Genomic DNA, 27845 nt, shown 5'->3' with positions numbered 1-27845 from the left:
GTAGTCATTAATTTTTCACCTTGAACTGGCTGGAGGGTGACAGCAATAAATCTCCGTACTATATATGGATGGTGACATCAGAAAGACCTGCTTTATATCATGTTGCCATGAGCCTGTGTGCGTGGATGTGGTGCGCTTTTTTTGTGTTACTGTGCAGCGTGGAAACAAGCCGGGTGTGTGTATTCCATTGCCTCTGACACATACAGTGTTGCTGATTGGCGTCATGTGTTTCTACTTACATTACCTGCTACATGTGCCAGGTGCTAAAAATATAAAGTGAACATGGTGTCTCTACATTTGTGTTTCGGACTAATGTCTAAGCATTTCCTTTTACAGAAATGCTCACAGGCGCATGTGCACAAAAGCACGCACACATGCACACACACACACACCCACAGTGGCAATGCACTAATTTCTGTGGTTGTGCCTTCCTCCTGAGTGATGGGGAGAAGAAAAGTGTTGACTTGCCAATCGATGCAGGCACTAACTGAAGAAGTTCAATGAAGTGAAAATGTCATTATAGCCTCTGCTACCTAGGGTTGGAGGGAAATAGTGCTCATCAGCTAGAGATGGTAATTTTATTCTTCCAAAGCTTCGGATAAGAACTGAACTTATCGCTCTCATTGCAGAAAAAAAAATGAAAGTATGTGTTTTAAAGATCTACTGAGAGGATTTTATTCTTTTATGCCGCTCAGATCTTAGACCTGACAACCTTGGGAAAATAATTTCAGCAGCATAACAAAGCATTTAAATGCAAAACCAAGATCATGTTTTTTGCACCACTTTACTGAAGACCACACAGTCATTCACCAACTCACCACAGACTCGTTATTTAACATATAATTTATCTGTGGAAAAAAAACAACACAATCAAATATTCATGAGAACAACTGTTACAATAAAATGGTGCATCTGAGAGTTGACAGCCATTATTCGGCATGTGTGTTAGAGCTGCTTCTAACATACTTTTCATACTGGAACACCAACATTTGATTGTATATATGAGCAACCTAGAAACCTGAAATGAACTGGCTTCATGTATTGAAGAGAAATTGAAGTAATATATCAGGTATATTGTAATATAAGTCAAGGTAAATATCAACTATCAATAAGACGCAATTTCCGTGATACTATAATTAGATCAGCTTGTATACATGTATAATTGTATAATTGTATACAAGTCTGTATTATCCCAATAATTATTTTTATAACCTATAATCATAGTTATGAATTGGACTATGTAGCTACAATATTATGTGACACTTGAGTTTGGCAGCAATAATTATGAATACAATTTTGCTGATTTAAGTGCATGGAGTATGCGCAAGGTAACCTACAAATTACATAAGTTTACATGAACAACTTTATGTCTAAATAGTTCCCAAATGCTTTCATTCCTCCTTTAGTCAGAATGACAGTTTCAATTTTTCTCATCCACATTATTTTCCTTTGCAAAGGAGTTACAGGGTTTTCAGCCTCACACAGATCAAACTGAATTTGTGTTGCTGTGAATCTTTTGAAATGATGCATCATCACGCATCCATCAGTGACCACTGTTTGAACCCTGAGCCAACACTGGTCTAAGTCTTTTTCTGTTGCTTTTTGGCAGGCTAATCACTGTCGCCTTGTGTATTTCGACTTAAATCTGAAGTCGCTTTAGTCCTATCATTTTTATTTGCACACACATCATGTGAAACACAAACTGTCACACTGAACTCACTTGGCCTCGATGTCAGCCTTTTCCCGTACAGCGTGGGCAACTTGCTCACAGTCGTAGTATTTTTTCTTGGCTTTGGCCAACTCTTTCACCGACTCCAAAAGCTCTGCTTGAATGCCGCCCAACTGATCTATGGTCTGTGGAGGGAAAACAATGAAACATGTTAGAGAAACAGGCTGACATGAGTCATGTTCGCTGCCAGTTCATGAGAGGATGCTGCAGAGAAAGATAAAGAACAAATTCAACTTCAGGAAACTATGACTAACTCCTAAATGTGCTCACCTTTTTGAGTTGCTGCTCCTTGTACAGTCGAACAGTCTTTGCGGACTCAGACACTTGGCTTTTGTAGTTGTCACATACATTGAGCCTGGACTGGCTAACTTGCACTGTACCTTCCAAGTAGGACCTCCACACTGCATAGACATTTCTAGTTGAAGAGAAAAAGCAAAAATTACTCAACGGTTGCTGTTTGTGTAATTTAAAAGCATGAGATTTGGAAGAGTTGAGTGGCTAAATTTTTCAATTCCTTACACCACTGAGTTGTTTTTATTGTGAACCTGACAAACCACATGTTGAACTGGTTGATAGAAAAAATTGGATCTAGTCGGAGGTTTTAGTTCATACTGCCTCCTTATGTAATGATTTATGCATGGTGTAAAGGCCAGCACATGTTTTTTAGAGCAACCATGCAGGATGCAAGATTTGGTTTTTATCATGGTAAATGTGGCTGCGTATATCATATATACTGTAAATATATACACACACACACACCTGTAGTCTGTTCTCTGATCATCAGGGTTGATTCCGGGCCAGTCTCTCTTCAGGTATTGGCTCGCTAACTTCTGCAGAGCCTAAAAACAAAAGAGCAGAAATGAGGCACCGATCATCTCCTGTCTTTTGTACTAGTGTGTACTTTGTCGAAATTTATACAAGAAAATAACAAGAGCAAAAACATGAAGATTTTCTTCGTCATTATACCTCATGTTGCATAACATAATTTGTTTATAAACTGACTCCATATGAGCTGGAATATTGGAACTCTAACATTCTAACATCAGTTAATAAAGTTTCTCAATAAGCATTAAGCATATATAATGCAGTTTAATGTCCCGTGCTCTGAATTAGAGCAGATTACCTGCTTTCACAGGAGGATACTCTCAGTGTTTGAGATTTTAAGAAACTGTTGCAGTTCTGCTACAAGGTTATCATTACATAACAACCTTTCTTGGCACATGCAAGGCTAGTTGAGCTATTTAAGAAGATTGAAACAGGAAATACTAAATGTTAACAACTATGTAGTAGATTTTACTTTACATATTGTACATATTTAAGTTTCCCTGCAGTAAGACATTATTCAATTGAGTCTCAGCAGCTTTTCTTTTTGAAAAACTACATGCTTTTCTGAGCAGAGCACAAATATTGTCTGTTTGGATCAGCTCCTGTGAGTGTGAGCAGAAACCAGAGGGCTGGAGAAACGGGTAACCTACATCCTCTGGAATCGGTCACTGTGTCAGTAGAGACAACTGCTCTGCCCCCATTGAGCTGATGGATCAGAGGAATGGGTGGGGGAGAAAGTCCTCAGTAATAATAAGAGTTGTTCATCAGTGAATATTCTGTCACAAAATAAGTTCGGAGGTCAGCACTGCTTTGGGTCACACTGGCATGGCCTTTGGTTACAACAAGACAGAAAACAAGTATAATACAGAGTAATACAGGTAGCAGTAATATACACACACACACACACACACGCACACACACACATAAAGGGTAGATGTGTCTGGGACGTGTCTACTGTATGAAAAGGGATTATTTCAATTTGCCTGAGATCACATTTTATTCCTCAAATACTGCATAAAATAGTACAACATTTTCATCTAACCCATGGTGGAGTAAAAGAAGAAAGCTGAAACTTAGCAAAATACTCCTGTAAAGTTCAAAGACTTGAGTGAAGGTACGTTTCGTGTCTGATGTGAACTCGCCACTGCAGGAATAACAGATGCTCCACTGAAAGCTGCCGTCGCCGTCTGATCTCCCTCTGCTGCTGACAGTCGATGCTGTCAACTGTCCATCTACTGGACACATACTCTTACACTCTACACCTCTGCTGTCCTGCCTCATCTACTGAGCTGCACTTCAGGAAGCACAAACACACACATTCACTGACCGGCGATATAAGATCAGAGCTTTTTTCTGGACGATGATTCGCTGCTTCAACACTGCTGTAAATGGATTACAGGATAAGGGGGAAGAGGAGAATAAAGCGGGAAGAGGATATGAATAACATGATGAGAGGGGACTTTCAAAGTGAAGTTGGCCAATAACACACCCTTAATGACATAATTTCCTTGTCAATGTCCCATTGTTTTAACGAGTCCGTGTATAAAAATGATATATTTGTTGGGTTCTGTGCATATTTTATACATTCGATTTGTGTCTACATCATATTTGTATAAAGAATAGATCAGTGCTCCTATGAGGTTGAACACTTGGCTTTATGCATCTCCTGGCTAGTGGTGAGAATACTGTCTTTTCAAGAAAGCCAGAAAAGAATGTGAGTGTCTGAGAAAAAGAAAGTGTTTGGGTGTGGGTGAGACATAAAAATTTGAGACATTGCAGCCTTAAAAAGTTCGTACTGTTTTCATTTCATTTCAGCTGTTCGCCTGTTCAGTATGATGCTGAATCCTCCTGCCCTCCGCATCTGAAAGCCTTATTAATTAAAGGTTAAAAAATTTTCAAGAAAGATTTTTTTTTTTTAATTAAAAAATATTTAGAAATAAAATAAAAAATTCAAAAAGGAAAATAAACTAAATTAATTACTTCATGTCTTTGTCTGTGGTGATTACCAAAGATTTGCCAATACAATTTTAAACATTCCTGAGTTCAAGTCATTTATATTATGTTTACTTATCAGATGCATTCAATTAAAGTGAATTAATATTAAATGTCCTCAAAAAACGAAATGTCCCTGCAAAAGTAGGAAAATTTAAGGTCAGTGTGATTTTTTTTGTGTGTATGCTGTGAATTAAATAAAGGAAACATTTATTCCAGATTGCATTCTTTTGCATGTTTAGTAATTATCATAGTTAAAAGAAATTAATATTTACAGTGTTATGTACTGACGCACACAAACAAGACTTCTGAAGCCGTGGTTGTGTGCCGACTGCATTCCAGTATCTCAAAATGGTGAAGCTTAACAACCAATAAAATTAACAACTAATAATAGCAGATATCTCCATGGGGAAACGTGGTGTTTGAATGCTGTAGAAAAGTGAATCTATCCTTTATTTATATGTTCCTAATATTTTATAAATGATCTTCACAAGTCAAACGATGAAGTGGGAGGAGTGCTTATAGTGACTCCATCAGACAAGCCTCCCACAAACCTTCTCAGGTGAGTTTATGGTGATGGACCTGTCAGCTGACAAACAACAGATGAGCTTGATAGAGACCGAACTTGTCACACAGAATGACTCTGATATGATACGACATTGTTGGGGAACGTGAAACTACTCGTTATCTGATGCGACGTTGCAGTTTTACCTTCTCCTCCACATTTTCTGTCCGTGTCATTCGCTCCTCTCTAAGTCTGCCTCTCTCTGCATCCTCTCTCCCCTGCTCCTTTCTTTTTATAGGACATCCCATCCCTCCATCCTCCTTTCTTTGCTGTCATCACCTGACAGCCACCTGAATGGCACGTTGCTACGGCAACCCCTCTGCCCTTCCTGTGTGGTCTGGGTGCTGGTCCTTAAGATGCATAAACAGCAAATCAAGACGCACGCACATGCATACATCCTGTTTTTGATGACTCGTGTGGCAAACAGGGAACCCAGACAGCAATATCCTGATTCAAATATGTTTTCGTGTGTGTGTGTGTGTGTGTGTGTATGTGTGTGTGAGAGAGAAGGAGAGAGTGAGAGCGAGAGAGAGTGAGAAGGAAAAGGAAAGACATGCTGAATATCATGAATTTGAAGCATTTCCGTTAATAACCTGGCAGCCTGATTATTTCCATCATTTTCAAATCAGTCTAGTGACACCTGCATTCTGGTATTTTTCACTAGCATGTCCATGTGGAATATACTACAATTAAAGGTCAAATTTAAGATGGAAAATTCCTGTTTATAGGCCTGAAAGGTGACTTCTTTTGCAAGACATTTACTGTCAACTCGCTGTTTCAATTTGCGCAACCATAATTTGTCCAGGCATGCCTCAGCAGTCCAAATAGCAACTGATGATTACTGGGGCTGCATCAAAATCCCAATTTACAATTCTTCATGCCTCCACCTATTCATTCATGAGTGCTCTCTAGCTGCATGCCCACTGCAGCAGCTCTCCAGTCACCTTGATTTTTCAGCCCCCTGTTTACTCTCAGTCTTCAACTCAGTCACGTTGTCCTACCTCCAGTCGCATTCTACCTGGTGCCTCTTTCTCATTTCTACATGCCTTTGTGCCACTTTCTTATCAACCACCTTATGCCCTCATCTTTCTCCTCAATCAAAATACTCTATTTCATGCCCTATCTATCAATCTGTCGATCTATCTATCGTTTTTTCACTTCTCTGTCTCAAACTTCTGCTGAGTTTGTGCGTAAGCGTTGTGTTCTGAATGGGTTACAGTGAATAAAGAACTGACATTTATTTCTACACTTCTTACAAATGTTAAGATGCACCCGTAAAACAGAACTGACATTTATTTCTACACTTCTTACACACGTTAAGATGCACCCGTAAAACAGAGGCTGATCCACATGCAGGGGTGCATGACAGGCATGCAGAAGGACACACACACAGCAGAAACCAGCCGGACTTTTTGGGCAGCACAGCAAAGTGTGACCCCAGCCTGAAACTATTTCAGTAATGCTTACTGTGGGAGGGAAAAGCCAAATAGCGAACTCTGGCAAACTAACAAGTATACAGAAAATGTTTGAGCTTTTGACTGACAGTTGGGAAATTCTTCAAAGATTGGATATGTGGACTGAGAGAGAGAGAAAGGACAAAAGGTTAAACGACAACATCTCCACTCCACTAGCTATGTTGCTCTTTCCCTGCCAGTCCGCTGTAATCTTTCTCGAGCTCAGTTTCTATTTTGTGGCTCAATCTCTATTTTGTTCACTACCCCTCCTCTCACTTTCTCTCCATCTGTCCCTCTGTATGACTTGATGATTTGCTGAATTTTTGTCTGTACCTCAAGGAGGGGCCAACAAGCGAGTGTCGGATGGCTAGCTGAGTGTCTGATGGAAACGGAGATCGGTGGCGAGGGCAAATGTGGCGTCACAAAATGTTTTCAGGATACAAGTCAAGAAAGACTGTTTTTATTTTAATCGTATGTTTAAGAATTGAATTCTCAAGATGTAAACACATGAACATACACACATGTATGTGAATGACACAAAAATTAAAAGGGGATCCATTGTTGTAGTGAGGGGTGGGGGTGGGGGGGTTGCTAAGCAACCTGTATTTCTAAGGTGAATAAGACTACACTGAGGAAGAATGGTGGGAGATGGAGAGAGAGAAAGACAGGGAGAGGGGAGATAATGAGCTTCTGAAACCAGAGGAGTTGACCGCAGGAAACTAACACTTAATTATTCAAACCACATGCAAATGAAGACAAGCATGCATGAATATTGAGTTGTTAAGGATACTTTTCAAAACTGGGTTTGTTTGTGTGAACCACTGTGTAAAGAAAGCATTTGTACGGTGATACAGGAGTTGCAGGGGAAATATATTACAATTACGATCAGAGATTGTGGGTGCTAAAAGAATTCCTCTTAGTGTCTGCATGAACATGAGAGACGTGTATGAGAATAAGTTGACCCATTCTGTCTCCCCACAAGTCTGACCACTGGATCGCTCTTTGTTAAATTCGAAATAATCTTTGGTTTGAAGGGAACAAAAGCTGTGCTAAAACAAGAATTTAAGTAAATAGAAGTCTTTCAAATTTATTGCTTCAAAAAGTCACATTTAAAGGGGTATTAAAACAACAAGTAACACACTGCAAAAAGGATTTGTTCCAATCGGTTAGCCTGCATGTTTTATTCTTATGCATTCTGTGTGGAACATGTAAGACATTTACGATAAATATATATTTTAATCTTCAAAACATCTGCCATTCAAAAAAATCACAGCTACATTCCGTCTTTCCACATCAGAAAAAAACAGATGTGCGATTTTGTGCGTCTAAATAAAAGCTTGTCCCATCTTAAAAAGGCTAAAAGAGGAAGAATGATTTTGCGTATGAGCTTTATGAACCAAGCTCCCTTTGCTTTGGAAGTGGGGAGTTCTAATACTGAAATCCTGCCTGCTTGTCTACTCAAATCATTTAGAACTGCATGCTGGGTAGAATTGTATGCAAATAAGACTATGCAGTCTATTGCTGAGCTGATATCATTGTCTAGCGTAAATGACTCATTAATACCAGCAGCTATTTCATAAATGAGAACACAGGACAAAACAATACCAGGAAGAGGTAAGTAAACACACATCTGTGAGTAATCAAACAATAATATGGGAAATGAAGCCAAGTTTGGTCTACAGCACATCTGAGAGGTTTTATTAATCTGAAAAAATAAAGAGGGAATCTGTAGGTGTCTCATTTTTGGAAGAACCTCATCTTTGTTGGCTCCATATGCAGCTATATGTATAAACGTGTGGTTTAGGATATCAAAATAAAGGCCACAAAAAATGACTAACATGCGTCCCACAGATCCTTTTACATATACAGTATATTAGAATTTCACACTCCACCATCAAAGCAACTGTATTTGCACGGGGATTAAGTTGAAATTGATGCACAAAGCTAAATCAGTTGAGTAAACATTCGTCAGTCGGTCTCACCTGTGCATAGTCCCTCTCCAGCTGTCCCTTCTTCATACTGTAGCTCCTACGGAGGAAAAAAGACACAGAGATGGGTTACATTTGTTGTACAATGTTGTTTCAATTAAATACAGCAGAAAACATATTCAAAAATAAAATATCTTCTTTTTATTTATAGTTTTTGTCGCAAGAGCGTGTGAAACAATGTCAGGCCTACAGGGACATCTCAGGGGTGAACTCTGACCTAAACATAATGCAAAAAGAAACGAAGCTGTATTTCTGTCTTTCTAAAAATGAAAATAAAAAAATTCCCCAGTTGTGACCCACAAAATGCACAAACATCTGAAAACTTTCCCCGCGCCCACTCTGCATCACACAACATCCTGGTAACACAGACAGAGGAAGCTCTTATCACAGCTAAGGAATGTGCAGAATGAAAAACATAACATTAAGTATAAAGTTGTACACACAGATAAATGTACTGGCACCGTTTACTATGTGAACAAAGCAGCATGCACACTGACAAAAACCCCACCAAGTGCAAAAAATGTTTACTCTCAAATTAAAATAACAAAAATGACTAGTAATACATAAATATACTAATCAAGAAGCTGTTGATGAAAGTCTCCTACGAAAGCTGTGTTGGTACACACAGTAACAACTCTTCTGAAATTAAATTTATTGCTAATCAAACATCAGTGTTTGTTGACACTAGACTGAGGAGATGGGCCTGTTTCTGGTGCTATTTCTATCAACGCTTTATTGAACGGGGGATTTTTTTTATGTCTTCTCTCAGTCACAGATACTGGGCCCAATGAGATTACATAAAGGACAGAGGTGTGCAGTCAATCATCCTTTCAATGGCTTGATAAGACCCTTTATGGCCTTTATGGGTCTTACTAAGAGAAACTTATTGCAAGAATCGTCAATTCCACTAATTGTGACAGCAAGTTTACTTAGCTCAAAATTTTAAAAATTAGAGTCTGAACCACCGACATGTCAATGCAGTGCAAAAACATGCACAAGATTAAAAAAGTTTATGACCAAGAAATTGGGAAAATATGTGTGTATGTAAATATAAAGAGCAAAGTAGAAAAAAGAAAGTAGTTTACATTTGTTTGGACAATTTAAATAAAGTTGTCTAAATGCAACTTTATTTAGATTTGTAATTAAAATGTATGCCACAAAGACAAAGTAATGTTTAAGCTGAGTGTTAAATTATCTTATCTTCCCTCTGGTTATTTGAAAAACACAGTGTTTAGACTTTCTATTAAGTTAAAATGATCTATAAAACCACATGTAAGATGTTATCCACATAGCCTAAGGGTATATCTGTATGCAATCATTACTTTCATGGTTTGTTTGTTTTTTTCAATTATAAAACTAACTCTGCTGTTCACTTCAACTGACCAAACCATTTGAAATAACTTCCATGTGTGAAGAAGGTGGCAATACAGTTGTAAGAAACAGTGTGGGAAGAGAGAGAAAGGAGGATAACACTTAATATAAGTGTAGATAGCATAATTACTGCCAAATCTCTCTGTGGTAATTACAGCCCAGAAAAATAGGGCAGTCCTGCTGGTCTAGTCACTTGGACAGAGAAAGGCATGTACAAAATGCAATGCAGTAACTGCACCGGCCAATATTCCACTGCATGTGATTGGAGTGTGTGTTTGACTCCACCCCATGCATGTAAGTAGATAAAGTACTCGCTCCCTCCCCCAGTGACAGAGCGAACCTCCCACCCCCCGACCCTCCAAACAAGAGCAAACATGCTCATGCTGGAACACAGGCCTCGTTGGCGCAGTAGGCAGCGCGTCAGTCTCATAATCTGAAGGTCGTGAGTTCGAGCCTCACACGGGGCAGAAATTTTGGAATTTGTTTGGAAAATCAGCGTGATCTTCATAAAACAAAGGATCAAGTGACTCGACTAAAAACAACTAAATCATGCTCTCTGTTCTGGATTGCTCCATGTAGTGAAGAATTATTAATCCCAATACTGTATTACCATGTGTCACATCAAACTGACCTGACGAAATCACTCAAATACTAACTTTCTTTCTGGCCATCAAAGTTCTATTTTGATGAACCGATGTGTGCTAAGTGACAAACTACCTTTGAAGAGTGACAGTTCACATTCTTCATGTCAGAATGCAGTACAAATCCCTGACCAACACTCTCTTTCTTCTATCCCTCCTTTATCAGAATCCTTTTTTGATCCCCAGGGGAAATTGTTTATCGTACTACAACCACTTATCCACTCTGTGGGTCAGTTGGAGCCTATCTCACCTGGCTATACGGGAGGCAACAGGGAGACCCACTCTGCCACTGTGCAATTTGTTTCACAGGTTAATTATCATTTATTCGTAAACCTTTCCCCTACCTTCTTTCAGCTTCGAAGAGATCATGCTGCAGCAGTAATCAGCCTTCATAAGCCCCCATTGTCGGCTTTCCCACAAACAATGATACACAAGACTAATGAGCAGCACAGGTATTTCACATCTGTGTCTGATGACTGAAAAAAAGAAGGGTTTACTGGCCATGCAAATCGAGCTGTCTGAATAAAAAGTGCTAAGTAGTCTGTCTTTTTTGTCCCAGACTGAATTCTCTTCCAAAGGACAAATTAAAGTCATGCTTTGTGGCCACAAATCTTGGTCTACAGCGGGACCAATACTAAAGTGGACAACAACAGACAAGAATTGCATTTCTAAAAGAACCTCTAAAGTAAATTTAGCATGAGATCTGACAACAGCGCTTCCCGCTGCAAAGGTGAAATGGCACTGCTTGGATTTATAATAAGGATCTGCTGTTTTAATAGACAGCCACTTTGACCATTTAAAACACAGAGCCTAGACAATGGAAAAGCTTGAAATGACGCAACAGGTAGAGTTAATTTCATTTGGGCATTTTTAAAAAGCATTTACTGTCCGTATTTATCTCTGGCAGAAAGGCTAAGGTTTCCCCAGGTTTCAGTTGAACTTTATGTCATCTCACTCTGGCTGTAAAAGTAAACTGTTTTAACCCTTGCGGCGGCAGCTTACTATTAAGCATATAGCTGCTCTTTTATCAGTCTGTGATGGCAGAAGAGATTTTTAATATGTCTAGCTAAGGTTTGCTTTCAGGCTATTGATCTAATTAAATTAAATGGAGTCATGTCTGAATCAACAGACCACAGGAATCTAACAGTGTAGTTCTTGCATGTCCTGCTCCATGACAGAAAAACAGAAGGAAGGTGATTGAAAGGATGGGAAAGACATTAAACTGTGGCTATGGATGTCAGAATACAGTATAGACTACAGTGCATTTGTCTTGACTGGAAGCCGCATTATAACCACAAGGACACAGGTGATGTGTTAAATTAATATGGAAACTGCACTATGTAAGATATTTCCCAAAAATTATGCAAATGCAGAACATTACCTTTTTTCTGTGAAAGACAAATCTATGACACTCCTCCCATATGGGGAAGGGGTACGCGAGTGTATGCAATCCCCTGAGAGTGTTCCAGTTACAGAGATCAAATTCATCCATAGGTCTCCTTATATACTCTGCCCACAGGCTCCATTACAGACCAAGAAAAGGCACTGCTGGGATTCGAACCCAGGATCTCCTGTTTACTAGACAGGCGCTTTAACCAACTAAGCCACAGCGCCTGTGTCTTCATAATGATAACAGATCAAAGTCGTTGTGAGACCCTCACTCGAAATCAGTCACTTGCAGATAATATCCATCACGAGAAGTTATTTGTGGTCCTGAAATAATTGTTAAGTCATAATTATTCATTTTTTCAATCAAATATTAACATTACAAAATGACTGTATAAAAGGCACTGCTGGGATTTGAACCCAAGGATCTCTTGTTTAGACAGGCGCTTCAACCATCTAAGCCACAGCACCCTTAGGACGCCTACAAGACTCACGATAAGTCACAATGTCATAATTTGGACAGAATCACTCCCAACCACAAGAACAACATTACTGTAGCATGGAGCCGATCACACTGACATCAGGCTGTATGATAATCAGAACAATATCTCTGCAGGAAACTAGAGAACACCCACAGCATGCAAAGGAGGGCTGAGGTAATGAGATAAGACAGCTGGGTCCAGACAACAGACAGATCATAGACTGATTGCTTGAAACACTGACATTCTGCTTGTTAATGTCCAACACCTTTCATTAGCTTTGCTGAGCTTCTCTGGTTAGAATATAAATCCTCTGATGTAGAGATTTTGATCATTCCAAACAAATCAGGCATTGATGGTTTTAACGTGGCTTGTGTGCTTTTGATTGTGAAGCCCAAAATCAAATTTAAACAAAATTAATATTTGGAACAGAACTCAAGATCAGGCTTGGTGAACCAATGACAGAGTGGTTAGGCTGACATGTCTCTGTTGAAAAGATACTAGCATTTATGCAGTTTGAGACAGATATTGGCTTCACGCTGTTTGCAGATGGAGAAAGCCCATCTGCAAGATTTGCGTGCAAATTCCAAGTATTCAAGAAAGACAGCAGAAATCGTTCAGTTGACTCTTCAAACATAACCCTGAATGATGACTGGATTTGAGCAGAATGAATTCTTCACACTAGCTTTCTGATATCTAAACAACCACTGGAGCTTTATTCCTAAGACTTGCTCTGATTACAAGAAAAGGCACTGCTGGGATTTGAACCCAGGATCTCCTGTTTACTAGACAGGCGCTTTAACCAACTAAGCCACAGCACCTGCTACAACAAAATGGCAATGGATGTTGCTTCAAAGAATTAAAAGAACTTTTAAGAAACTGAAAACAAACATCATACACTCAGGACTAGAAAAATCATTAACCAAGAAAACAGTATTTGATCAAAGGCAAAATATGGTTAAATGTTCCTATCTGTCCCAGAGTGATGGCATTAAATAATGTATATACTGTATGTTGTATGTAGTGCATGTGCATGTGTGTGTGTAGTTGCTGAAGCACATATAAGGGTATGGGGGATTTAGCTGGATTGAGGACACAAAGTGTACTCTCTGGGTTCACCAACTCATCAACAATCCTCTCCCTCCCTCTCTTTCATCCTCTCCCCAAAAGACTAGTCCAACTGAACCGCTCTCCCAGAGGATTAGATACGCTGGCCTTTCTTTATTTCTTTCTTCCCTCCAGTCACATAGGTTAATGCACTACAGCTGGCAACTTGTGTATGCGAATGTGTGTTTGAGGCAGTGCATTAATTAAAGCCACCCTGTGGATTACTCAGTGTAAATAACCTCGGAGTCGGTTGTTGGATTCAAATGTTAAAATCTTCTGTAAGCTCTATGCAGGCAAATACGTGTCAGCAAACTGTTTGCACATTTTATTAGATGCGTGTGCTTGCTTTTCCTGAATTGTGCAGCTATTTGCAAAGATCTATAAGTCGAAGGCTCAGTTTCAGGTTCAGTGCGTTGTTACATAGCATTGCTGTACAGGTCCCGGTGATAGCCAACCAGCTAGCTTGTGACTGTCCTCGATTACTTAGTGTTTGCTGACAAAGTGTAGCTGAACATTTTTGCATTGTAACCTGAATTGACAGGGGCCCATTATTGCGTTGCATGGCTAACATTAGAGCCAGGCCAGTTTAAAACCCGAGTGTATCAATAAATTATTAATGTTACTCAGGGCTCGATCAAAAAGATATGGACACACACACAGTACTGTACATACATCTATTCACTATGTATCAATGTATGTTTCCCATCTGGCTTATATGGAACCTGTGACAGATTAGGCAGTGGTGAAAACAGTTGGCAGTCTGACCAGCTGCTGCCTATTAGCACCTGAGTTACAGCTCTGCTGAGAAGGTTCTGACATCAGCAGTGGTGAAAGTTAAAGTGTACTGACCAGCCATCATGCTTCTGATGAGATTTACAGAGAACCCTAACTGTTCTGATCTTTTACAACAAACTGAGAAAAAGAAAAAAACACAACTCTACAATAAAGTCAGAGCCCCATAACAGACAGAAACAGCCAGTGTCTTGATCAAGGACATTCTATGTGGCAGAACCCTTACTGCTTCTGATGCTCGAGCCCAAGCTTCCCAATAAAAAGTCTGCCTCCATAATCACTGCACCACCCTGCTGTTTGTGCTTTTACCACCACCGGAATACCTCATCAAAAGTAATTACATAACATTAAGAGGCTGGTGGAGCACACTAGAAAACAGTGCAGGAAACAACCTTCAAAAATGACGATGACAAAGACAAGTCAAGGGTCTTTGACTGGAAATGTGTAGCTCCATCACTATGACTGACAGGACCAGCAGAGGGTGGCTGTATATGCTAAAGTGGCTAACTTTATGTGAACTTTGCTCAATGTGCAAAACCCACGAACGACAAGGCCCTCTACTCTTAAATAACTGGTGCTGCCCACGGGATTGTGGGGGGAGAAAGAGACAGGAACTAGAGAGGAGTATCAGTAAGAGACGGGAGAGGCAGTGAAATGATAAACACAGAGTAAGAAAGGGATGGAGGCAGGGAAGCAGAAAGTATTATGGAGTTTGCTCTCATAAATAATCAATGCTTAGTCAACACAGAAAATAAGAGCATGCAAAGGAAGTGGAGTTTCCTTATATCGCCAAATCCAAAAAGAATTGCCAGTTTCGCATATGACACGAGTAAACAAGCTGAACAGAAATGAAAAGGAGAGCTGTGGAAACAGATGAAAATATTTTCAGAGCAAAACCAACACAAAAAACTAACAGAGAGAGAGAGAAAAAGGAAAAAATGACAGAAGAGAGGAAGACAGAAACTGTCAGAGCAGGAAGACTGCAGAAGGAAATTCCTTTGTCTTTTTTCCGACCCTTTGTCCTTCCCAAAATACTGGAATATGACAATACTCCTCCTCCTCCTCATTTCCTTTCACATGCTACTCCTCCCTCTCTCATTAGTTGAGGCCTTTTTATTTATTCTTGTGCACAGCAGTGTCCATCTGTGTGTGGTGTGCACATCACAGTCAGCAATGATGACTGGAGTTAAAGCATCTGACAGTTGGTGAGTGTGCTACTCAGTTCTTTTGCAGCGGATGAGCGCTTTTAGCACATGCGTGATGCAGACGTGTTCACACCTCATGTCTTCCAGCAGGTCGCATTCGGTCTGATGTTTAAAGTGCAGTCTTGTCATCTGCTCTGTGTGCGTGTTTTTCAGCTCCTGTGTCACTTTGACCTGGAGGAAACAAGGAAATGTTTGTCATCCATCTGTTGTGTATACTTTAGTTATTTCACAACCCATATTAACCCCAGAACACTTCATTCATTGATATTTTCAGACTGAAAACACAAACTAGATGCCAATGGAGACTTTGTGCTTTACAGTACAGCTAAAATATTTACTTGACATACATCTACCTATTTGCAAGACAGGGACATAAACAACAACCAGACTGTCTCTGAAATTTATTTTCTTAGAAATTGTGATTGGGAGCAGGGCTGGAGGTTATCATGACATTTAACCAAACAAATGCACAATGTTATTCATGTGCAGTTACACCAAGTTTCAAAAATCTCTCTTCTTGAAACTTTTTTTTTTAAAATCCCCTCCTACTTCTGCTGTTGGTTCAATTCTTGGTCACCACTTCACTTTCTGTTTTCAATGTGTGACTCAAACACCTGTGTTAACAAAGTTGCACATCAGTGTCACAGTTGCCATTTCTGACAATGTTGAAATGCATGTTCAATCTATGTGGTGCAGATAAACACGCTTAAAAGATTAACAGACTTTTCCTGTCCATCAGTTTTGGAAAAAAAAACTTGTAACTTTTCTTTTTTTGGCCAAGAAGCAAAAAGTGTTGTAGATGTTGGTATTACTTTCCTTTACTTGACAGGGCTTGTCCTGCCATGTGACTATTACACATGTGTACAAAGTGATATTGATGTAGACACCAAACTCTGTGAAGCTACAGCCTGAGGTGATATTTCATCTAAAAAACAACTCAAAACTCAGCTACATTACAATTTAAGTACATGCAAAATAATCAACAGTAATTCCTGAAATTATAGAAGTTAAGAGACAATTTGAGTTTTGCTTCATGAGCAGTTAAAGAATTGTCATTTCTGCACCCCATATTTGAATCAACTGATAAAAACATTAGTGACATTCACTTTTTTGCACTGATAATGTTCTGTTGTGACATCTTTCATGAAATTTTCACTTCACAAAGGAGCTTAAGGTTTATGACTAAATGTCTAGAAGGTCTATTTTTTCATGAGGCCTGCAAATAGAATAGACACAAAGAAAAGTAATGTTAACCTCATCAATCAATTTCCGAATCACATCACATGAGTGTGCTCAGCCCAAGGGTCACTTAAGAACATGCATACATAACTAGCAAAGTTATAAGTTTATGGTTTTGACTAGAGGAAACTTTTTGCAGATAAAGGTGACTGAAGTCACTTCAGCATTCAAAAAAACAACAGACATACTTCACGTGAATTGGCATAAAAACCGTTCACTTGGGTTTCACAGTGTACTGTGTTGACATTGACATTGCAACATTCAATATGAAGATGTGAAATGTGAAGTAAGCCTTAAAAAATACCTGGAAAACATTGACACACTTGAAGAAAAACTCTTCTGTTTTCCATTTTTTACGAATAATCTATATGACAGGAATAATTTGATTAAGAGAACTCTGGTTCATTAGAGCTATTTTTTTTAATTATTCAGCTCTGGGAGGAACGGTGGCGCAGTGGGTAGCGCTGTCGCCGAACAGCAAGGTGGTTCCGGGTTCGCGTCCCGCTCTGTGTGGAGTTTGCATGTTCTCCCCGTGTCTGTGTGGGTTCTCTCCAGGTTCTCCGGCTTCCCCACCACATCCAAAAACATGCGCTTCAGGTTAATCGGCTGGTTCCAAAATTGATCATAGGAGTGAGCATGTGTCTGCGTATTTGTCTGTGTCTCTGTGTGGCTCTGCGGTGCACTGGCGTAGTGCCCGAAGTTTCCCCCGCCTCACGCCTTAAACCAGCTGGGATAGGCTCCAGCTCCCCGTGACCCGCAACAGCGGATAAAGAGGTGACAGGAAATGGATGGATGGATATTTGGCTCTGACCAACATCCCTCATGATTAACAAACCTGCTGCAATATTCACACTGATTAATTCTTTCTGAACAGAGCTATTCACCAGGGAAAATTTCTGAATTTTGGAATATTGCTGTACAGTATTTATTGTAGAAAAGCAAATGTTACAATGTGACTTTTATTCCAATATTGTACAGCCCCTTGTTGAGTCACTATGGTGGCCATTGTGAAGCGGTGGGTGAATTCCATCAGCTATTCACCAATGCAACAGTGGGCAAATTCATGCAATTCTAGACCAAACAATCAACAACACAAAACACACTGCACTAGCAAACACACTCCAACACACACACACACACACACACACACACACACACACACACACACAGTGGAGCTCCTTTCTTTCATGTGCTGTGTCTCGGAAGATAAGGAGGGAGCGGTTCATTACATTATCAGGACCAAATGACTTCAGTTGATTTCACCTTCTATCACTCATCAAAAAACAAGGAGAGACGGCACTAAGGCGAAGGGGGGGGTCATGGAAATGGACCAATGAGAGGAAGGCTAGGGAAGAATATCATGAGTGACAAACTGAGTGTTGAAAAGAAAGGATAAAACTATTTTCAGGAGTCATAGCTGTAATACACAGGGTCTATGGGCAAATAATATTTTTCAGCCGCTTCTAAAAATGTATAATAATATACATCCCTCATAACGACCTATATGTGTACATCAAATGACGTTAAAACACAGTCGTGTCCGAAAGGTCAAAAGTTATTTTTAGACCTAAATTTATAGGTCTCCATGACCTAACATCAGATCATACACCACTTCTGAATCACAAGCACAACAAGAGTCCAATAAACTGAAAAAAAATGTAGATAAGTGTTTTGTGAAGTGATTTAAGAAAGCTGGAACTTTCCAGGCCGATGGATCAGAGGTATGTCTGGAGGGGGAAGGATGAGGCATAAGCCGAATAGAGTACCATACCTACAGTGAAACATGGCTTGGAGACATTCTACATCTCACCAGGCACTGTAAACCTGAAGCATGTCCTGTAGAAGCTCAGATACATTCCATCAAGTATCGAGAAATATTAAAAGAAAATATTTCAGCTGTAGAAGCTGAAACTTGGACGTCACTCGACATTCAAAAATGACAATGATCCCAAACAAACCTCAAATTCTGGCAAGACGTTTTTTCATAAAAAGGAGAATTCAAGAGTCACTTGACTTAAATCCCATAGAAAATAGCAAGTGTTATTTGAAAAAGGTGGATTCACCACATTTGCCAGGAATATTACACAACCAGTGACCTATGTCTGAGGAATGGGCAAAGATTCCACAGGAATGCCACCAGAAGCTGGTGTCTGGCTATGCATAATTTTTTTTCAGCAGCTCAAAGCAGCAAAAGAATTTCTACAAGAATCTACAAATACTTGGTACTAAAGGAGTGAATAACTGAGATTGTAATAGTTAGAAAAATTCACATTTTGTGTTATACTTAGAGGAAAAACTATGTAATCCTCATTTTAATGAGCTCTACAAACTGCTCTCATTTGATTTGGTTATTTCAAATGGCTGATCAATAGCGTATTTGGGCAGTAAACCTAATATGAAATGGAAGTTGAAGAATTTCACTCCTAATTGCAAATATTTTTTTTAACCTTGTTAGCAGCCAATTTTGTTTTATGTGAGCCAAACAAGATCAGTCTGTAAGCAGATGTGCTGAGACAGAAAAAACACTCCAGGGGGCTGAGTGTGACACTGAGAGACAAATTCTGAGTATCTAACAGCCAAATACAGATACTGTACTGAGGCTGTGCTGCTGTGGGTCGTGTGTGTCAGCCACATTGGCAGTGGGTAACACATCAGTATCTTGCAAATTCTCTTTTATTCCTGAAAGTGCTTTCACGGGAACTAACTGTTGACAAATTGAGTTTTATAACATTAATATAATCATAATGCTGCGCTTGATCATACATGGTAGAAACAAGAAAGCCAGAGGTCTCTACAGCCTCAGTGATGAGAGAAAATGTTGTAGTGCGTTTCTCTGTGTGTTTTAGACATGATATGACATGTTCAGGGCCAGCCTGTGTGTGGAAACCCAGAGCATAAATGGCACTGTGGGAATATATGGTAATTAAGAGAAAACTGTGCAGAGGTTCACAGCAGGCTAATTGGCTCTCATGCATCTATTTCAGGACAACACACACACTCACACACAGCAATGGAGAGCAGCTACACACTCACCCACAGTGTGTGCTGGGCTACAGGGAACTGTGGTCTTTTCTCAGCCCTTTTGCTGAATCAATGATAAGTCTGTATCAGACGAGGCTCTGCCAGCATGTCTCCTCACCGTGTGTGCGTTTAGCTTCTGAGAGCTGGAGCTGAAGCGACCCCGGGCAGACTGAAGGTCTTCCCTTCATCATTGAAGCATCGTAAACGTGCAGAAAAGGCAGTTTTTCTTACGCAGGCTGGGCGACCACTGTCACCAAAACACGGTGCCTCTGTTAGCAACATGACAACATGACACCGGTGCTACACGGACAACACGGACGTGAAACCGTAGTTTGGATTTTTATTTTTTTATTTTTTTATTTTTTTTTTACATAAAATTTTGATGCCTGAACTTACCAAGAAAATACAATTGTATTGCTGTGTTTAAGTTAAAGTTATTGAATGCTTTAATATAAAATGATAATGTTTCGCGTTAGCATACTTAGCGTTTTCAAGCTAACGTCATTTGACGTCTGACGGCTCTCGCTGGACAGATGCGTTTAATGTCAATAGGTTACGGAGCAGCCAAGCTAGCAAATGTTGCTAACGATAGCTAGCAAAGGTTTTTCTTTTCTTTTTTTTTTCTCTCTCTCTCTCATTTAATTTTCGCTCGGCTGCAGCATTGAACTCGGCTTTGTTTGGTTGGCAAAACACAAAATCCACCGCTGAGGTTACAACGTTGTTATCCGTCTGTCATTGTTTGGACAGTCCGACTAAAACATAACGGACCCTGGAGATCACTCACCTTCCTCGGCGGCGGCTGCATTTTGGAGTATTGACATGAATGGTATTTCCCTTGTGATATATAGGAGATCCAAATCAGCCTTGTGACTATTAGTTTGTTTCCTCAAACAAAAAAAAAAACCCTCCCCTCAAGACGACAGGGAGGAAAGACGAGTTAAATTTGTACTCCGGCGGCCATGATTGATGATAAATGGCTGGTTTATACAGTGGAAAGTAAAGCTACGGCGAGACTGAACACTCTTGTGTTTGTGTGCTGTACAGTGCTGTGAAGCAGGAGAGCAGACGGACGGAGAGGTAAAAGCAGAGAGAAGGGATGGGGGAGTATTAACGGGGAACCCCTTCAGCCACGAAGCTCATTGGCTCCCCCAAGTGTTGGAGATCTGAACAGCACTCAATCAATGATGGAAAAAAGAGAGGACAGCCTCTTGTCGTTTAGCGGGTTATCGTCTACTGTCGACCACATTCTCGATTAACACCTTTGTAAAGGTATTTCAGACAGGGGTAGGGTGGATGGATACTCCAAATGGGAGTAATTATTCCCCGAACGTCAGGTTTATCCGAGCTCCTACAGCTCGCTCAAGGAGAAAAGCCTCGCACCGATAGGAGGCTGCGTCCTGCAGACCCGCATAGCAACAAGAAACCGCAGTCGATCCAGGAAAAATCGATCGCGGCCAAGGAAGGAATAAAGATTTGATTTGATTTTTAAAAGCGCGTTTATTCACACAAAAAATAAATAAATAAATAAAAAATAAAAAAAGTCACACACACAAAATCCAAAAGAGATTCACAAAAAAAGGAATTTACCTTCAATTTTTGTGAAGTATGAGTCAATTGGAAATTGGTTTGCTCAACGGCTCTGACAAAAATGATTCCATGCAGTAGAAAGAAAGAAAGAAAGAAAGGGAGGGAGAGAAGGAAGGAAAATGAAGAAAAAGAAAGAAATAGAAGTCCCTTTAAAGAAACAAGTAGAAACTCTTCGTTTTTCATTCAAATATCCTCACACAGTCCTATCTAAAAAGTTTCGTGTCACTATCCTTTTTAATCATGCCTCCTTTACTTATGGGCCTTCGAAGACGAGTTCTACAGGCTTACCAGTGGTTGACTCTGGATAAATTATTCTCAAACAAAAACTGATTATTCCACCTCAGAGCAACCAACTACGAATAAACTCGGTTAACCTCACTTCTTGAAACAATCCGTACCCTGGTGTTGACACATTGCAAATGACATTACAGATTTAAGCAATTTAGATTATTAAATGTACTACTTTCTTATTTGGCATTGAACTAAAGAAAACGAGATGGGATTGATGAAAAAGAGGAAATAAAATGTTAATCTGCTTGCTGGCAGGTTTGCTGTTCATTTAAGTGTGTCCCTTTGAGGAACACTAAGATAAGTTACTTTGCAAAATTAGCGTGCCACAAAAATCAATAGAGCAGAACAAAATGAATCATCAATTCAGTGATGACAGGTGTAAAGCAGGTTTAAGAAAGGGAGAAAAGAAAGAATAAAAAAGAAGGAATATATGACATCAGACCAAATTATACTGTAAATGCTTGGAAAAGTAATCATACTTTTTATACAACCTTTCATCCAAACCCAGATGAAAGCATGTGTCACAATGTATTTAACAATGAACTACAATAACAATTGAAAGGATATACCCCGCAGGTTGGCTACTGTATTAGCAGCAAACGCCTGCATTTTGTTAATGCAGGCATTTGTTATGTGAAGACGCTTATTATTATTATTATTATTGAAATATTACCTATGGGACAAATGATGAAATAAATGAATTGCTCAGCAGAAACGAACTAGAACCAAGGCAGTCAGAGACTGTAACATCCTGCAACACCCCTGAATTCAAAATTTTACCTTGACCTACTTTTCCCTCATCTTTCTATCTTATCTAGTTCCTGAGTGTACAAAAGTTGAAATTTGACCTTGACCTAGTTTTCTTAAGGTTAAGGTCATTATCCTATTTTCATCCCCTTTGCCGCCGGAGTAATCTGCTTTTTGTTTCATCTTTTTATCTGCAATGGTTGCGAAGATATTTGCTGGATTAGCGGACGGACGGACAGACGGATGGATGGACGAACACTAAAAATTTCCATAACTCAGCGCTTTCAAGCGGGATGTAATAAGATAGAAATGTGTATGATTAAGAGAACACCTGTAATACCTTTGAAATTGAAGACTCTTAGTGTTAAAATACCTTTAATTGTAATAGGAAGGCATGCAGCCAGTGTTATTGTACTTCTGTTGACATTGCTGCTGCTAGTAATACCAAACTACAACAGAATGTTGGATGTCTGTCAAGTTTTGGAGTAACAGTGTCCTACTCAAAGGTATTTTACTTCATGCCTCTTTCGTGTCATGGTCAAGGTTGAGGTTACATCCTGTATAATCATTAATGCACAGAGTTTGTGGAGCAGGTAAGACATTAAGTACAATTTCTCACCTTTGTCTGTGAAGGTTCTCATTTATCCAGGTCACGGTTATCCAAAGGCATTTGGATCATTCCACTGGACTTGTAGAAAGTTCCTTGAATTTCTCACCTTTCTTCAAGGGATAGCACCCTCCTAACTCACACATTGAAACAAAGGCTCATGCTCTCTTGCCCTCAGAGAAGACAAATACACCAACTGACATCAGCACACATTGTTTTCTTCAACATGCAAGGAAAAATATGGCAAACAGTCTTTGTTGGCTCATACTGTATTCGCTAGGGTCCTGCCGGGGGGCTTCTGGGTTATGAGTCCTTACAGGAACCTTTTTTTCTTCAATACTAAGGTAAGAGCCATTAAAAAAACAATAGCAAAGTAGTTCACCTAAATGTAAAATAATTTTAAATTTAAATTTCCCAGTTTGGGATCCATAAAGTATATCTATCTATCTATCTATCTATCTATCTATCTATCTATCTATCTATCTATCTATCTATCTATCTATCTATCTATCTATCTATCTATCTATCTATCTATCTATCTATCTATCTATCTATCTATCTATCTATCTATCTATCTATCTATCTATCTATCTATCTATCTATCTAAAAATTGATTGTAGATGTAAATAGTGAGATTTCAATCCAAATATTGCATATGAAATAGTGCATGTGAAATGTTATTTCAAAATTCATGCTCTGTAAGTTTTTATGCTTCAACAAAAACTGTTTTGTGAATTCCACAAATTGTGGACAAGTGACCCACAAGTCAGACAAAATTCCTATAAATTCTGGTGTAAATCTAGATATATGGGTAAATCCAGAAAAATAACTTCTTCTTTTTTATTTACACAGCTTTAATTCACAGTGTGTTTGACGATTGCTTTTGTGACCTTAATTTAACCGATCAAAGAGTAAAAGCTGTGTCACCTTGTGTTTCAAGTCTTTTATTTAAAACTTGTGTTTCATAAAATATGCTGTCTAATTCCCAGCCTGCTTTCCTTTTAGTTTGTATTTCTTTAGAAACTCTACACAAATACACGCAGGAATGATTAGTTACCATTTCCGCTGAATAATTTTGTCATATTTTTGATTACTTGCCAGAAAAATCAAGTAGCTGTGTTTAACTTCAAACATATATGCATTTGCATTTATCGTGGATTTTGTTATTGCATTTTTAAAGAGAAGAATAAATGATAGTTTTTTTGATTATTTTGTATTCATCATGACCTCATGACTGCATGTAATAATGTTAATGGCTTGAAGTAACTGACTTTGTCCTCCAGGCTTAAAGAGTTTATGGATGTGAAAGTGTGTTTTTGCAAACTGAGCGGACACACGCCTCAAGCCCAAATATTAATGAAAGGCATACAGGCTACAGCTTGTCAGACAGGCTCGCAACTCCACAAGGTTTTTAGGCATACAGCTGTTTACGTTATTCCAATACTTACGGTGTGTTCCTGTGAGGATGAGGATATATTACATCGGATCAGCAACACAGGACTTGGAGCTTTAGCATATTTCTTTTGAATACTAGAGGATTTTGTTTTTTTGCATCAAATTTAACAGTAAATGACACAGGCTGGCTTTACTGCTAAATAGCATGTTTGAGCTCAGGTTTTTATAGTGCGTACATAGCTGGTGAGACAAATTTGAATGACTACTAAAGGAGCCACACCGTCTCAAGTCTGTTATCTGTTAAATTTAACCTGCAGCTGTTTTTAAGAGAAAAAAGGACAGAACAAGGGCACCGAGTGAGTATGATGCTTTGACAGGGACAAAAAAATGTTTTGAAAGAAAACATATCAGACAAGGAAGACCAAGAGTGTCGTGGAGGCTTTGCATCAGTCTGTTTAAAAAAAAAGTAAATCTGCCACTGTTGGTCTGTTTTACATCTGAGTCTTTAAGGCGCCATCTCTTGCAGTCACATGAGTGGCTTGACTTTGGTGTTGACTTCTTAACTTAAGTATTTTGTACATTATTTTCTGCAGCTCAGATCTTTAAGTATTTATAGAGAGGTTTACTTTTTTGTGGATGGAGAGGTAATTTGAACTTCTTTGGAGACCTATTGTCGAGATGTCATGTCTTGTAAGTGTTAGTAAGCCTGTTAGTTTGTGTGAATAAATGTGAATGACTTACACTGAACTGTGCTGCTGAGGCTTGCTGAAGTGTTTCATTGTTAGATTGGTAAAACACAAAATTAAAATGGTATTTCTTTGTCCTTATCTTTTCCCCAGGTGTTTAGAACCAGAATGGACACCCTTGATGACAACAGGACTGACCTAACCAACGTCAGTGCTTACTCTTGTAAATTTAACGAAGAGTTTAAATATATTCTCCTTCCTATCAGCTACAGCCTGGTCTTTGTGGTTGGCCTGGCGCTGAACGGTACAGCACTGTATGTGATTGTGTTCCGCACTAAAAGCTGGAAGCCAACCACCATCTACATGTTCAACCTGACGATGTGTGACACTCTCTACATCCTCACGCTGCCCTTCCTCGTGTATTACTACGCCGACAGGAATGACTGGCCCTTCAGTGAACCGATCTGCAAGATCATACGCTTCCTGTTCTATGCCAACTTATACGGTATAGTTCTAGCATAGTGCAGTCATACATTACAGCATTAAACAATTTGATGTCATTTGGTACTTAGACTTAGATCACAACAGGTTGTAATGTAGAATATGTGATATACTCAATGCAATACAAAACTGAAAAGCAATAGACAATGGAGTATAACTCCACTAAAAGATTATAGGCAATGTAAAGAAAACAGTATTATAATTCTTACTCTCACCTGTTTTTTATAATCAGTTACACTCATTATGGTGATGTCATTTATTTTTCCCTTACTTAAACCCACCTGAAGCAAAATTATCTAATTATTTAATCACATAAATATCTTCAGGAAAAAAAAATAATCAAGAAGTAGGAGGATGTATAACAAGAAGAAACTATGTGAAATAAAATTTAGTTTATGCTGATTCACAAGTTTACTTTAATGGAATTTTGGTGCGTATTTCCCAGACATGCAAAGAGAGAATATAAAAATGTTCAGTTTGATTTGATTTCATGGATAGAATATTCATTGACATGATCTGAATTGAAGTAACACAGTTGAATTTTTTTTTTAAAATTACACAATACATGAAATAATTTAAAATATCATAAAGACAATTTTAGAAACATGCTGTGAATAAAAATCAACAAACAACAAGATCTAATTGTGACTCATTGAAGCATGAAATTAACTTGAATATGTGAATTCTGGCAGGTTCCATTCTGTTCCTGTGTTGTATCAGTCTGCATCGGTTCGTTGGCATCTGCTACCCAGTCCGTTCTCTTTACTGGCTCAGCGCCCGTCGGGCCAGGCTTGTGTCTGTGGCAGTGTGGGCTTGTGTTTTATTCTGCCAGGCTCCTGTTCTCTACTTCTCAAGAACTAAGTGATTACATTTTTCTGTCATTTTTTCCCAATCATACCTATCTCTTATTTTACTTATAGTGCCAAATATGGAGGCATCAGCCTTTAATAATGTAAATCTGTCAAAATCATCCTATTTTGCAGGGATGTGGCCACTGAGCGGATCTGCTACGACACTACCAGCCCTGAGTTTTTTGATGACTTCTTGGTGTACAGCTCTGTCGTGTCCATTCTCATGTTCGTCCTGCCCTTCATGGTGGTGATGGTGTGTTACGGCCTCATGGTGCGGAAGCTTCTGGAGCCTGACTGGGGGTCTGCGGAGGGCGCCGATGGCCAGACGGGGGTCCTGGCGGCCCACCGTTCCAAGCAGAAATCAGTAAAGATGATAATCATCGTGCTGGCTACATTCATGCTCTGCTTTCTCCCGTTCCATCTCACCAGGAGCCTTTACTACTCTTTCAGATACCTAAGACAAGTCAGTCCATCAACGGTGAGGGAAAACACTTTTGGATATACAAAATCTGTTTTGTTTGCTTTAAAATTTAAGTTTATCGTATTTTTATGTATTCATCAGATCAGCTGTCATTTACTGGAGGCATCTAGTGTGGCCTACAAGGTGACTCGACCGTTTGCCAGCGCCAACAGCTGTGTGGACCCCATCCTGTACTTCCTGGCTGGACAGGATGTCCGCCGTAGCCTCACCAAGAAGAAAGCCTGCACTACATTAAAATCGAGGAATGAGAGAACTTATGTGACAACAGAAATTTGAACAAGTACCTCAAAAAACATTGTATGGAAAAATACAGAACATTGCAGGGGCATGTCCTGTTCAAGGATGCACTGTTCAGTCTTCAATACAACACCTCTGAGGGTTGGAATCTTCTTATGAAGAAACAGTTGTAAACTGAAACGTGTAAAATATTTTAAATATAATTGACTGACATAAAAGTTTGTTCACATTTATATCAGGAGAAGATGTCTAAAGAAATATTGATTTATGTTGACTGTTGAGATGTAAATTCCTGAGTAATGATGATTTCTAGATAAATTATGTCCTTACATTTTTATCTGTTATAAGCATCACTATACTGTAATGGAGACCCATAGGTCTGTATCTGTAATGCAACAAGTGGGTTTTCTTCCACTCTATCGTTTCACGGATCACACGGCACCCAAGCAAGATTGTAAGTGTTGTCTCGACTGTGCTGCAATATTTATGTGTCTTTCGTGTTTTAAGTCATAAAATATAAAGGAATAAACATTTTGTTATGAGATGGAACTTTAAATTTTGACGTAAAAATGTACATGTGCAATATTGGATAGGTGCTGTAATTTTTAGGGAATGCATCTCACTCTAGAGTGTGGATAATTATAATTCAATGATTGCATATTGATTCT

General features: G+C 39.1%; 2 protein-coding genes and 3 non-coding genes across 8 annotated transcripts in view; 2 read left to right on the top strand and 3 right to left on the bottom strand.

Annotated features, from left to right (window-relative positions):
- Nucleotides 1-20917, bottom strand: part of LOC137596166 (F-BAR and double SH3 domains protein 2-like) — a 46507-nt gene extending 25590 nt beyond the window's left edge. Inside the window, exons 1-6 of the mRNA XM_068316473.1 lie at nt 20579-20917; nt 15608-15705; nt 8548-8593; nt 2489-2568; nt 2000-2144; nt 1721-1854 (exon numbers count right to left, since the gene is read on the bottom strand). Of these exons, the coding sequence (XP_068172574.1) occupies nt 1721-1854; nt 2000-2144; nt 2489-2568; nt 8548-8593; nt 15608-15705; nt 20579-20599 (524 nt within the window). The 5' untranslated portion in view covers nt 20600-20917. The remainder of the gene's footprint in view (nt 1-1720; nt 1855-1999; nt 2145-2488; nt 2569-8547; nt 8594-15607; nt 15706-20578) is intronic.
- Nucleotides 10319-10391, top strand: trnam-cau (transfer RNA methionine (anticodon CAU)). Its single transcript has one exon. It is a non-coding gene; the product is annotated as a tRNA-Met (tRNA).
- Nucleotides 12106-12179, bottom strand: trnat-agu (transfer RNA threonine (anticodon AGU)). The gene has a single exon. It is a non-coding gene; the product is annotated as a tRNA-Thr (tRNA).
- Nucleotides 13178-13251, bottom strand: trnat-agu (transfer RNA threonine (anticodon AGU)). The gene has a single exon. It is a non-coding gene; the product is annotated as a tRNA-Thr (tRNA).
- Nucleotides 15460-27751, top strand: p2ry2.1 (purinergic receptor P2Y2, tandem duplicate 1). Of its 4 annotated transcripts, none has more exons than XM_068316476.1 (5): nt 15460-15534; nt 25261-25612; nt 26301-26469; nt 26592-26937; nt 27022-27744. In XM_068316476.1, the coding sequence occupies exons 2-5, from the start codon at nt 25276-25278 to the stop codon at nt 27214-27216; spliced, it is 1047 nt and encodes a 348-aa protein (XP_068172577.1). In that variant the 5' UTR covers nt 15460-15534; nt 25261-25275; the 3' UTR covers nt 27217-27744. The 4 variants fall into 4 exon arrangements, with proteins under 4 accessions (XP_068172577.1, XP_068172579.1, XP_068172576.1 ...); XM_068316478.1 differs by having other exon boundaries at nt 15473-15534; nt 25374-25612; XM_068316475.1 differs by lacking the exon at nt 15460-15534 and adding an exon at nt 22383-23370 and having other exon boundaries at nt 27022-27751.
- The last annotated feature ends 94 nt before the right edge of the window (nt 27752-27845 follow it).

This window comes from Antennarius striatus, chromosome 6, assembly GCF_040054535.1.
Source record: "Antennarius striatus isolate MH-2024 chromosome 6, ASM4005453v1, whole genome shotgun sequence".
Classification (NCBI taxonomy): Eukaryota; Metazoa; Chordata; class Actinopteri; order Lophiiformes; family Antennariidae; genus Antennarius; species Antennarius striatus.
This window is presented reverse-complemented; position numbering and strand designations above follow the sequence as displayed.

What these genes read in the sequence shown, in the direction of transcription:
- p2ry2.1 (XM_068316475.1), top strand. Translation starts at nt 23,332, where the DNA reads ATGAGTCCTTACAGGAACCTTTTTTTCTTCAATACTAAG. An exon ending in TTTTTTTCTTCAATACTAAG is followed by an intron (nt 23,371 to 25,260) that starts GTAAGAGCCATT and finishes TCTTTTCCCCAG; the next exon opens with GTGTTTAGAACCAGAATGGA. An exon ending in CTCTACTTCTCAAGAACTAA is followed by an intron (nt 26,470 to 26,591) that starts GTGATTACATTT and finishes CCTATTTTGCAG; the next exon opens with GGATGTGGCCACTGAGCGGA.